Source organism: Mus caroli, unplaced genomic scaffold (genome assembly GCF_978045245.1).
Source record: "Mus caroli unplaced genomic scaffold, Mus_caroli_1 scaffold_15, whole genome shotgun sequence".
Lineage (NCBI taxonomy): Eukaryota > Metazoa > Chordata > Mammalia > Rodentia > Muridae > Mus > Mus caroli.
Genome location: NW_028227270.1, coordinates 29,471,871 through 29,484,398, shown reverse-complemented (window position 1 = coordinate 29,484,398; position 12,528 = coordinate 29,471,871). Strand labels below are relative to the sequence as shown.

The following is a 12,528-nucleotide window of genomic DNA, read 5'->3' as shown; positions in this document are numbered from 1 at the left end:
AGTTCCTGTTGAATTCTTTCTATCACGTTCTCATCAGAGTCAGCTCCTTCAGGCTCCTGTCAGCGTGGGGGTGTGGCTAAAGAACAGAAGCATGCATCCAACTACAGCGGCACTTGCTTTCAGGGAATTCTGCTCTAGCTTTCTTTCCTGACTCTCTCTGGCATGTGGGTAGAGTAGCTCCGAGATAGGGTCATGCAGATAAGAGCATTGGCTTGGGAGGTGGTCAAGCAGGAAGAAAGTGAAAAACCTGTGTGTCCTTGTGTCCCTTCAGTCTTTGTGGTCCACGTCACAACTGAGAGAGCTAGAGGACCTCCTTTTGTACTGTGTCCCTGTGTTCAAATGCTGAACCCCGACTCAGCTCTAGATGTCACAAGAACTTCTTCTATGTATTTTCTTTTTTTCCTTTTTTAAAATTAGATATTTTCTTTATTTACATTTCAAATGCTATCCCAAAAGTTCCCTATACCTCCCTCCCCCCACCCCGCTCTGCTCCCCTACCCACCCACTCCCACTTCTTGGCTTTCCCCTGTACTGGGGCATATAAAGTTTGCAAGACCAAAGGACCTCTCTTCCCAGTGATGGCAGACTAGGGACTAGGCCATCTTCTGCTATATATGCAGCTAGAGACATGAGCTCCGGGGGTACTGGTTAGTTCATATTGTTGTTCCACCTATAGTGTTGCAGATCCCTTCGGCCCCTTGGGTACTTTCTCTAGCTCCTCCATTGGGATCCCTGTGTTCCATCCTATAGCTGACTGTGAACATTCACTTCTGTGTTTGCCAGGCACTGGCCTAGCCTCACACGAGACAGCTATATCAGGGTCCTTTCTTGCTGGCATATGTATTTTCATATGTATTAGCCAATGTAAGTACTGTAGTCATTCTAAGAAAGGACACAAGTCTTAATTTGAAGGGAGGTGGAGTGGGAAGCAGGGGACTCTGCTCACTCAGAGAGGCAGAGAAAGCACCCTTCCTCCTCATCCGATGTCCCAGAACGAATGGCCCCCTCTCATCAGCTCATAAAACCTCCTTCAGACTGAATGTCTCTCCTTTCTACTTCCTACCTGTCCTTCCGACTCCCTCTTACTCTCTCTGGTTTTTTTCTTAATAATCCAATGTTCCCTTCCTGTCAACTGGTTGCTTGTTTCATGCTCCTGACCTATGGCTGTCTTTATTTAATCCTGTTTACAATATTCAAGTAGAAAGCTCTTGGATTAAAGGTGTGTGCTAGGCTGAGCCACACTACAACTAAAAACAGGGTTTTTTTTCCCAGTAAATAACACAATCTTGGGGTCCACAGTATGATCGAGTATCCTGCAACAGTAAACAGTATGACCATATTTTCATGAACAAAATTGTAAAGAAGATGCAACCTGAGATGGCTCAGGAAGTTCCTGAATGCCAGAGCTGGTAGCTCTGGACATCGGTGAAGCCTGTATGGAAGCTTGAGGTTATCGTTACACGACATGAGCTGCCTGGGCAGGCTGGGTTCTCTGTGTCTTCAAGCAGCAGTCAGACATCGGCTGGGGATGCGACTCGAACAGATCCAAGAGCCAGAAACTGACTGGGAGAAGCAGATCCTTTATGTCTTTTTGGAGGACCCTATCTTCTAATTCTCTGCTTAGTAATTTAGTCTGAAAAATGTGTTCTTCTAGGTGTTCTTTGTACTTGAACTGTAGAAGTAAAAGAATGAATACATATGGGAGCTGATTGACGTGAAGGGCATTGTCAACAGTGGGAAAGGATATAAATGAAGAAATCACGAGGCTTTTAAGTACGGAAGGAAGGCGAAGTTTAATTTGCATGTTGGCATAACCTACGCCTCACTTGGCAAGTGCTCAGCCACAACACAAATCTCTCCTTAGAGTTACAAATGACAGCAGATGTGCAAAGTAGCCAGATACAAACAATGTGTTTCACTGACTATCACATGTGTTCGCACACAAAAGCACACACATACATACAAATAATAAGTACATTTAATTCCTCTGCAAAAGAGAGCTGAGAATGGCAGTTACCTCACAACTGTACAGCACTTTAACGTTTACATTCTGACCCCTTCGGTCATCAGGACAGTCTAGTGAGGTAGACAGCACGGGAATTATGATTAATCCCATGTTGCAGATGAGAAAAGTGAGACTTGGAGGTGTAAACACTGGCCTATGCTTTTCGGTGGATAGTGCAGAGCTGGGCTGAGACTCATGTCTGGCCCAGTGCTGCTTCACCGCCAACTTTCTGGTTCAAACTAAAATGTGTAGAGACAGCGGTTCAACACTGTGAAGTAGGGTGAGTGTTTGCCTTGAGCAGACCAGATCAAGGACAGTCAATGGTTATCTTAATGCCATGTCCTGAAATGGAACATCAGTGGAAATGGGAACCCTGCTAGGTCACTCACCTACGTGTTTGCACCTACAACAAAAGGTCCCTCTCTATTTCTGTTCTGTTCTGCTTTAAGATACCAGTGGCCTCTGAAAGGACAACCGTTACTTTCCACCGACTAGAGCCTTATTTCCAGGAATCATGTAGTGGTGCACATCACTAGACTTACACTCTTATTCCTCACAGAAATGAAAATAAATTCCGTTCATGAATCTCTTCCTCCTGTGGACATTAATTAGCCTGGCTAAAAACCACATAGTATGTTATCTCTTATGCTGTTTCGACCATAGTAAGAATGATAACCCTTGCGGTTTAAATTTCAAAGAAACATATTTAAAACAAGAGAAATTTTGTAGGGGATGACATTAAAGTTGAAAAGAAGAGCTAAATTAAAACCCCCTTTTTTTTTCTTTTTTGAATGTGAAAGCTGACAGATTTCGGAATGGCCACTGAATTGCATTACTCTTTAGGTAAGATGCGATGTCTGCTGCCCCACGGTTTCGCCTCACCTAACATGAAAGAAAGGGGACTGCCCTTTGTCACATTAAACAGCTCACAGTGGAGGTTTCTCTTCCAGATGATCCAGCATCCATGATTTTCATGTTTATATGTAGTCCTTTGAGATGCACAAACAAACAGCAAAGGAGACTTTGTGTTAGGGACATGCTATTATTTCCACAGCAGTTTAAAATCCCCTCTTTCAATTCCTCTGTTAAATTGCTAAAGAAAACTGACAGCATTGTGCTTCAAGCCTGAGACTGTCACATGTGATGGAGGGCTTCAGTAAGAGATTTGTTTCTGTAGCAAGAGTAGAGATATCTTAGGCACCCCAAGGTCCTCATAGCCATGCCACCGACTAGCAAGATGATGTGTTCATTTGAAAGCACGAAAACAGGTTGATTGCCTGTTAGTTTTTCAGTACACGTGTTCGCTACTTCATATTTAGAAGCTGGCCTCCCAAGTGCTCTCACAAATGCATCTGCTAACGGAGGGTGCTGGCAGACACAGACATGCATTACACACAATACACGACACGGACATACGATACATGCATGCATCGTATCCCACAAGGACATAGAAAGCTTCAAAGGACAGACACTTCCACCAATCACAAGAAAAACCACAAATTGCTCTGGTGAATTTTAAATGTGACCAAGTTGAGGTGTTTTGTTTCTAAATGTGCATTCCTGCCTTGGATAATCCACACATGATCTGGTTCGCTTTAGCTCTAACAAGCTGTAAGAAATTCGGAGTAAAACAATGGCAGTACCCACAGATGACCACTGGGGGCGTTTCCAACATTCTGGGAACAAGCTCCATAGAAAAGCTGCATTTCAACAGGCGAGGAGCATGAGAAATTACATTTATCTGTTTGTTTGCCTCCCCCCCACCCCCAACAATGGCTGTATTGACCTCTGGAATACAACATTGGAGAAATAGGATCCCAAACTCCCAAGCAAAGTGCACACAGAGCCATCCTCTGAAGGACAGGGGTGGAGTGGAGGCAGAGTGGGGTTGGAGTCAATGTGGGTACTCCTTCCCTAGTGGTATTTTTCGTGAAATTGGTATGCTGTGGTCCTCGCAAGAATGCTAACAACCTTTACTCCTTTTCTGTAAGATCTTGTTTGGCCTCTGAACACCAAGAAACAAGTCACAAGGTATGCACAGCTAGGATCCAGCATCCTATGTTTTCATCATGCATCACGATGCAACAATCTCTTATTTGAAACCGAAGAGAACAAACAAGCAACTCAGGAAATAAATAAACAAAATGGAAAAAAGCATCCATAAGTGTCCCTGTGGGACTTAGTGCTACACTGTTGGCTAATATGAACCAGCGAAAAGACTTCTGGAGTGGAATTCATATAATATAAATATTTTTTTCTCAGTTTATATTTCTCTATGCAGTTATATACAAGGATGACCACTACTGTGCAGGAAATGGACCTTCACTAGTTCTATGGTACATTACCAATGGTAGCTCTGAAGCCAGCAAGTGGAAAGCACTAGCTCGTTGTTAGCTCTACCACATAATTAAAATGCAAGGGAAGAGGGGAAATGGCCAGGCAGGTCAGTCTTCATGGTCAGCATCAATAAGTATCATGCTTCTAAGAGAAAATGCCAGGTCTGCTAGGCTCAGGTAAAAGTAACCCCCGCTGCCATTGCTGCCTTCTTTTAAAGCAGTGTCTCCTTGAGGCTAGGAGAGGGCGGTGATCAAGGAGAGCCTCATCCCTTTAACAGCAGACATTGTGAGGAGGCTGAGCCCACTTTATCAGGCTTGGGTGCAAGGCACTCCCCCCGCCCCCGCCCCAGATTTGGTTTTCTGCTGTAAGAGCTGTGGCGTGCTCGGAGTCATTACCCCTGCACTTAACAGTATTCTTACGCAACATGATCTCAAACCCATTTTAAACAAAGATGGCCGAGACAGGAGAAGAGACTATTTACCAACAGCACATGCAAGGATGGGCTCACCAAAGAAAATCCCCAGAGAATGCTCGCTTTAAAGTACAGCCAATACTCAATGCTTATAATGAGCCCAAACAGGTTTGCACATCAGAAAGTGTTTCTGGAGTACATTGGGGGAAAGGAAACAAGTGAGGCCAGCGAAGCTGATTCTTAGGCCTCCATTTCCCCTTGGTTAAAGTCATTTCTCTTCACAGCACATTCCAGTTTGGTCAGGTGACTGACATGGGCATGCACTTTACTGAAACCTCCACACTTGGCTTCTTGGGGCCACCAATGTCTCAATGAAGCCCCCACTCAAGTCTGTGGGACACTGGATACTTATAGCTAAGGAAGTGCTACCCACGATACACTTGGTTTTTAATCTTTCATGGCCTGTCCCATTGCCCAAAGGCTAAAAACAGCTGTTTTCAGAGTACATCACTCCTCCCAGGCACGGAGCACACACTGAGAACCACACACATGCTGCATACTGAAACTGCTTCTGTGCTGGGCCCAGAAAGGAAGCTTCAGGCTGGCCATGATGCTTGGTGTAAAGGAACTGTAATAGAAGCGATGAAGTCCTAGAGGACTGGTAGAGGTGAGCCCAGGCTAGCAGAGTGACAAAGAAACATTGCAGGTCTTCTCTGTGGGACCTTGTCCTTGAGTTCTAACAGAACAGGGGACAGGGGAGATTTACCTTCATTCCACTTCATTACAATTGTTACCAGCATCTCTGTATTACATCCCATATACAAATTGAGCCATCAGCTTCCCTACGCTTCAAAGTTTACACCTTCCCACCCCAGCCTGGGGTATCTGTCTTTGGTCCATGGAGCTGGGTTTCACTGTTGCTAGAGACAGATTTACAGTCCAGTTCCATCTTTGGTGGTGAAAGGAGGCAGGCGTTGTCCCTCTGGGTCCCCCCCCACCCCCCCGTGCCATGTGTGACCGCTTTCCACAGAATTCCAATGGCCTCAGGGACAAGGCCAAATCTTCAAGCAGGGAGTCGAGGTTCAATTTTGAGTGACAGGTCATAGAGTGTATCTTCGTCTATGACAAGGGCTTTGTCAAGCAGGTATTGTATGACCTGAAAAAACAAGTAAGAGAGGGAGACAGAGACCTTAGCTGATGTTCCTCCCAGAAGATCAACTATATATTTTTGAATTCACCTGACATAACTCAACATTTTCCCTGAGACACTTATGCAAAACAAAAATTAATGAACATATTATTATAAAAGTAGTCCTTTCCTATCCTCTGGTCCCAGTCAGTGTCCTTAAGAGCACATGTGATCTCAAATGTGTTACTGTGTGTTTATATGCATTACGCAGAATTAATGCTTACAGTATTAATTTTAAACTTGCAGTGATAAACATTGGGTTTGGCTTTCTTTATAACACAGGCACGTGGGGTTCTCGTGGCTTACAGCTTTGAGAGTGCGGCCTAGCAGCAGCTGTCATAATGGCACACTGATACATACAGAGTTGCATTTTACAACAACACAGTCGGGTGAAACCATGTTGGCTTGCTTCATGCTGTTCATGTGTGCATGGGACAGATACCAGAAATAAGGAAATGAAAGGGCACTGGAAATGAAGATGTAAGGATGGGAGGGATTTCTATGAAAACATATCTTCTTGTTGAAGTATAATGTTCATAACCCATATGTGTATAGTTTTGACAAATACATAAATTCACTGTTCTAGTCTGATTTCTGTTGCTATGGAAACACCATGACCAAAAGCAACTTTGAGAAGAGAGGGTTTATTTCACCTTATACTGTATAGTCCATCATTGAGAGGAGCCAAGGAGATAGTTTCAAGAAAGGAACTGAAGCAAGGAACTATTTTATTTTATTTTTTATTATTTTATTTTATTATTTTATTTTCTTTTATAAAGCTCAGTCTACTTGTAAAATGAATTTTATGATCTAGAGAGGTTGAAATGGGATGAAGCACGAGCGACATAAGGAAGAGGGTTAGATCCCAAGAAACATACATAGGCTGGACAAATTAAAGTGGATGAGTTGACCCTTTTTCTCCTTTCGACTTGCTGATCATTGCTACTTTAGGTTCTTACCCCAAGGCAGCTTTTGCTATTATCGATCCTCTGTGTGGTTTTATAGTCTATTAACTTCTATGTCTGTCTTTATAAGTTCTCACTTGTGCACATTGTTACCTTTGGCTGCTGGTCTATGCGGTAAGCGGTCTGCTGGAACTGGCGTATCTCTCGAATAATGTGTGATATCTAATGGCAAAAAAATAAAAAAAGCAATTCAGAAGTACTCCTCTGCCTCACAGACTCTTCTCCCAGAATGATATCCCCGAGTCCTGTCCTCTGTGGGGTAGGAGGGGCCTTGCCTGGTCACTTCCTTTACCTTCAAGTAGCCAAGGGAAAAGCAAACAAGAAGATATTCTTGAACTCATAATCACCAGGTTAGCTGATGCTGGGTGGCCTCAGGATGGCCTCAATCTGGGTGCAGGGAGAAGCTCTAGGTGTTGCTTCTCATGGATTTCTAGCCTCTAGTTTGGTGTTCAGAACATGGGTGTCTAGCAATGAGACTCGTGCATCTGTATACTGGTCAGTGTTATAGAACCATCTCTGGACCTTTATTCCCAACAGGTAAGACCCAGACAGCAAGCAGAAGTGGCTAGCAAAAACAAAACAAAACAACAAAAACCAAGAAACAAAAAAAAACCAAAAACCCTCTTTAACTGGCTAACAAAAGTGGTCTCCCCCCTCTCCCCTCTCCTCTACCTTAAGATGTAGAAGCTAACACTGCCCTATTACCCAGCTTCTTTTCACTAAGGCAAGAAGTCCAATTACAAAAGGCCAATCACAAAATGGCCACTTACCATTCGCATTTTGGAGAAATTGACAAGGCCCTCTTCGGTAAAGTTCGGTGTCCCTTCTTCAATGAATGCCAGATCTGTCAAGTACATCCCAAGGTAAGGGACAGCTGGGGGGTTACAGCTGCAAGACAAAGAAACATGGCTCTTATTCCCTCACACATACAGTTAGAACTCTTCACACAGTGAGACAGATTTTCTGCTTAGCTACTACAGAAATGTTTTAGAAGATGAGGACTTAATATCCATCATAGCTACACACTGAAGTGATGAAGGGAGACACTTGTTTGGGAAAAGTGGGTCTACTTAGTTTTTCCAGTAAGACTCGTGGCTAAGGATATGGCTTCTGGTGCAGAGGGAACAGAGTTTGAATCCCACCAGACCAGTTGCTCAGGGATACTGAGCAGGGCCCTCCCTGGTCTATACTTTTCTTAGCTGTAATAGAGACAGAAAAGGTAGTCTCTGAAGTGTGTTGTGAAGCTAAAGAAAGACATGTGGATACCTAATGTGCAGTGTTTTTAGCATTGAGACATTTAGCAAGTGCTTGCTAGGCTGTCATCACTGCTTCTGATCTAATAGCAATGGATCTACGATTGTTGCTCAGCTTCAGTAGTGGGGCACAAGACTAATGCTCTCCCAGAGGAAGCCAAGTTCATGTGTTAAACCACAATAACACCACTTGCAAGCAAATAGAGACCTTACTATCTCTCTTCCTGTGTGTGTGTGCATATAGAGAATGATATATATATATATATAAAAGACCCAAACTAAATAATAGTAATCAACTGCTTTTGGAATATTTACATAAAAGACATCCCAGGAGATTACTATGTGTAGATTAAGAACTACTAAATTAACAAATTTATATTAAGAGAGATTTGAGTTATGATCATATTTTCTTATCTGGAATATACTTCATAGATTTCTAATATACTTACTCTACTCACAGTATCATAAGATACTCTCTACATGCCCAGTATCCATATATACCATGGTATTTCCATAAGATGCTCTCTATATGCACGATATCCTTCCATATTATGGTACCTCTCTAATATGCTCAGTAGATGTACAGTATCTATACACACCTTGTTACTCCCATAAGATGTTTACTATATGCACAGAATTCCAAGTGAAAAGCAAAATTCTCCAAACACTATAGTGATGGGGACTGCTTTCTATTTCTTCTTCCCAGCAATGTAGGGAGCCGGCGGCCACTATTTGAATGCCATGTGAATCACACAATCATATACTTGGATTGTGAATCAAAATGATTAAGATAGACATACTTTTTGAGAGTCTCTCTGAGGTTTTTAAATCTTCCTTCAGATGAAACAGTCTTCTGAAGTTTGTCCATTAGAGCTTTTGTCTAGAAAGGAAAGAAAAAGTCAGTTTGTCAAGAAAACACTGTAGACACCCTGTCAGTCCTCTTCTTCTGTGGCAGGTGCTGATGCCATCTAATGCTTAAAAGAAGATGGAAAGGAACACACAGAAGTGCCTACATCTATGCTTTTGGCACAGAATGAGGAAAACTTTAAAGAAGGGAAATATTATAATGCAAAGAAGACTTAGGAACCTAAGCACATGGTGAATGAATATCTTGAAGGGGGAGATTTCCTAAGAGGGATTTCAGGACCATTCTCATTCATCTATTGAAGTGCTAAGCATCTGACTCAGGATCTTGCATATGCTGGACAAATGCTCTACCTCTAAGCTACATGCCTAGGCCATAGTGAATCTTTTCAGTATGAATCTCCAAACCATGAGCAAACCTTATTTGCCTGCTTTGCTGTAGACTAAACAATATCTTCCACTCTAAATATTTTCGTTAGTGATCATGCTCATTAGTTTTCCAGAGAAGTTTATTTCTGTACTTTATGAAGACCTAATATGGCTGTTGGAGCTTCTTCCATAGACATGAGAGAATGGCAGAGTGGTGCTGGGGAATTGGATGAGGACTTACTGTGGGTGGGCCACACACATAGACCTCTTGGTGGGGCCTGATCCTCCACGGCTAACTATGAGAAGCACTGGGCATGCCTAGGTTAAAGTTTGTGTGACCTTGTCTTGGGGTAGATCAGCTTCTAGAACAATCCAAGACAGTCATCCCCTTCCAAATTTCTGAGGTCTCAGAAGGGCCTCTGTCCTGATCTGAGACTGGCTGTGCTTCAATGAAGCTTCAGAAGGACAATCTCCCCCTCAGCCACAGATCTAAAGAGTTCCACAGGCCTTCCATGAATCTTACAGACTGATCTCAGATCGCAGGGAGGGAGACAGTGTTGCCAATTTTTTTCATAGGCAGGCACTTCTGTGACCAAGCCCTACTGACTATGACTGGAGTAAGGTACTTGGCTGTGGACACTACCACTCCAGTGAACAATCCAACAACCACAGCCAGTGACTCACACACTGACTGAAATTTGATGTCATTGCAACTGTTACCACAAAATTTGCAATGGTAGTTTTGACATGAGCTCAGCGTCTCTCTTCCTTAGCTATCACTGCATTGCGTGTTTCCTCTAAAAAATCAAGACTACCACTGAAGTCAATTATAGAGAGGGCCCAGAACTTCCTTAAAGGTTGAAGAAGACCTTGGCACAATGCACCAGTTTCAACCAGTTCAACATAACAGTTGCTCATTTATTTTCTGATTGGGATAGTGTGTACATTCATGTGTCAGGCTTCTGTGGAGAGAAGAGATCTGTATAATGAGAAGAGTCGTTACATTATTTTTTGTGACTCTTAAATGAAGTTTTTATTCTTCTTTACACACACACACACACACACACACAGAGAGAGAGAGAGAGAGAGAGAGAGAGAGAGAGAGAGAGAGAGAGAGAGAGAGAGAGAGTTTTTTAAATGTAAGGCTTTCATTTGTCATTCCAGGCTTTGCTGGCCATAGATGTCTAAGGATCTAAGTTCAGATTCCCAGCACTGCCTTCTTACAAAGGAATAAGGTGGACGGAACCTGTGAGAGCCTAGTTTCTGGCAATCTGAAGAATTTTAAAACAACTCCTGCTTTAGAGAGAAAGGCTCAGAGAGATAAGTGAAGCTAGGAGAAATAATGAGCGCATCTAAAAGGGCCTTAAACCCTCACGGGGCACTAGTACCAAAGCCTTGAAGAAACAGCAGCAGAATATATTTATGTTCATTTGGTCTAGCCCTAAGACACAAACATTGAGGGATACCACTCTCCAATGCCAGTGGGTACATCAAGGAGTTTAGCAAAGTTCTGCCAAATGTCAGGCTAAGAGTGCATGGCACAGATCTCCTTCCAGCAGGCATTAAAATAGGATGGAGCAGCCTGGGAGTGCTTCCAAGACCCTTTATAGGGACCAATGTAGTAATTCATTAACGAAGAGTTCACATGCCAGGCAGAGTCATCAAGGGTAGAGGTGAGATATACCCTAGGCTCAGCACATTAGCAGAGCCAATGGGAGTGGATGAGACAAGGCTAGCCCAACTCCTATGGAACAGTCATGGACTGTGTATACCATGGAACAGGCAATTCACAACAGCCTGCACCTGATGACCAACCTGTGAAGGACTAGGACCAGAGGTGGAGAAGGTCTTCTAGAAGTCCAGATTAAGTCTTCCAGATATAGCCAACTAGAAGCCCTCTCCAGGCCTCCAAAGGCCAGATGGGAGGAGATCCGTATGTTTGTTATTAAAATGGTCTGAGTCAACAACGGAGGTAAACTAAATCTAATCGAAGAAAGGCAGCAGTCATATGTCTGCACACCTAAGTCACCAAGCCAAACATTTAAAGCTGCTTGAAGAATGACACAGGAAAGGTTGAACATCCAGGTCTCTGGGGATGAAGGCTTTGGAGGAGTCTTGGGATGGACAGAATTCACTGGGCACTTCTGGGCTCACTTTCCCTCAGGGAAGAGTTCAGGAAACAAGCTGTGACTGACAGCCATATTGTTTGAGGTTCCCCCCCCCAAAATGTTTTAATGAGTGTTTTGGAGACACACCGGAGGGAAATTAATTAAACAGTGAGAGTAGGGTAATTATCCATTGGCACCTTCCTTTGGCAACTGCACTGCTCATTTCGCTAATGATTTCCTAATTAGCACTATTCATCGATGCTCTCTCTCCTCCTGTCAGCAACAAGGTGTGTCATCACACACTGTGGCTCACCTGCTTGGACACCTTGGCCCAGGTTTTCTTCAGCCTGTAGATGGCACTTCTGTTTAAGGCTGAGGTGATCTCCAGAACACCATTGTAGTTGTGGAGACATCGGCAAATGTCCGCTACTGCCACCCACTTCTCAATGGCGTTGGCACGGGAGCTGATGTCGGCATAATTCATTATCTGGGAGGCCACCAGGTTACTCATCTAAAACAATCAAACAGACCAGGTAGGCTGTCTAAGAGCCAAAATAATACATTCAGATAAATGGCCGAGTAGCCTGTGAACACACAAGGAAAGCAGGCTAAGTGGTACAAAGTCCTCACTCCATCTTTGGATACTCTCTTCCAGAGAGACTGGAATCTATAATGATAATGATAACAGCTCCTAGGAGGGCCTGCTCTTCCTAGGAGCAAAGGCAAGGGCTCTTGGGAATCCATTTTGTTGGAGGAAAAGTTGTGTCTCATTTTAGGAGTAATTGTATCTCAGGGGTTCTTGTCAAGAAGGGAATAAAGTGGGATGAGCCAAGTCCGGAGGAAAGGACATATTGCAGACCATGGTGCCACTCTTTGAGGAACCGTATTCCTTTGCCCCAACTGTGTCTAGATGATATATTCTAGGAAACCACAGTAATCACAGAAAAAGAAAAACCATGAGCCCCCACTTGTCTGAATTCTAAACAGGTCAACCCTCACACCAGAAAATCACTTAGTGTAGAAAAA

At 43.4% G+C, this 12,528-nt stretch overlaps 1 protein-coding gene across 2 annotated transcripts in view; it reads right to left on the bottom strand.

Annotated features, from left to right (window-relative positions):
- Nucleotides 1-1,757: 1,757 nt before the first annotated feature.
- The window catches only part of Rasgrf2 (Ras protein specific guanine nucleotide releasing factor 2), a 233,932-nt gene continuing 223,161 nt past the window's right edge, over nucleotides 1,758-12,528 (bottom strand). For both annotated transcript variants that reach the window (XM_029468511.2, XM_021180496.2), the window contains exons 23-27: nucleotides 11,816-12,013; nucleotides 8,962-9,041; nucleotides 7,679-7,796; nucleotides 7,002-7,070; nucleotides 1,758-5,910 (exon numbers count right to left, since the gene is read on the bottom strand). In XM_029468511.2, the coding sequence (XP_029324371.1) occupies nucleotides 5,818-5,910; nucleotides 7,002-7,070; nucleotides 7,679-7,796; nucleotides 8,962-9,041; nucleotides 11,816-12,013 (558 nt within the window). In that variant the 3' untranslated portion in view covers nucleotides 1,758-5,817. The remainder of the gene's footprint in view (nucleotides 5,911-7,001; nucleotides 7,071-7,678; nucleotides 7,797-8,961; nucleotides 9,042-11,815; nucleotides 12,014-12,528) is intronic.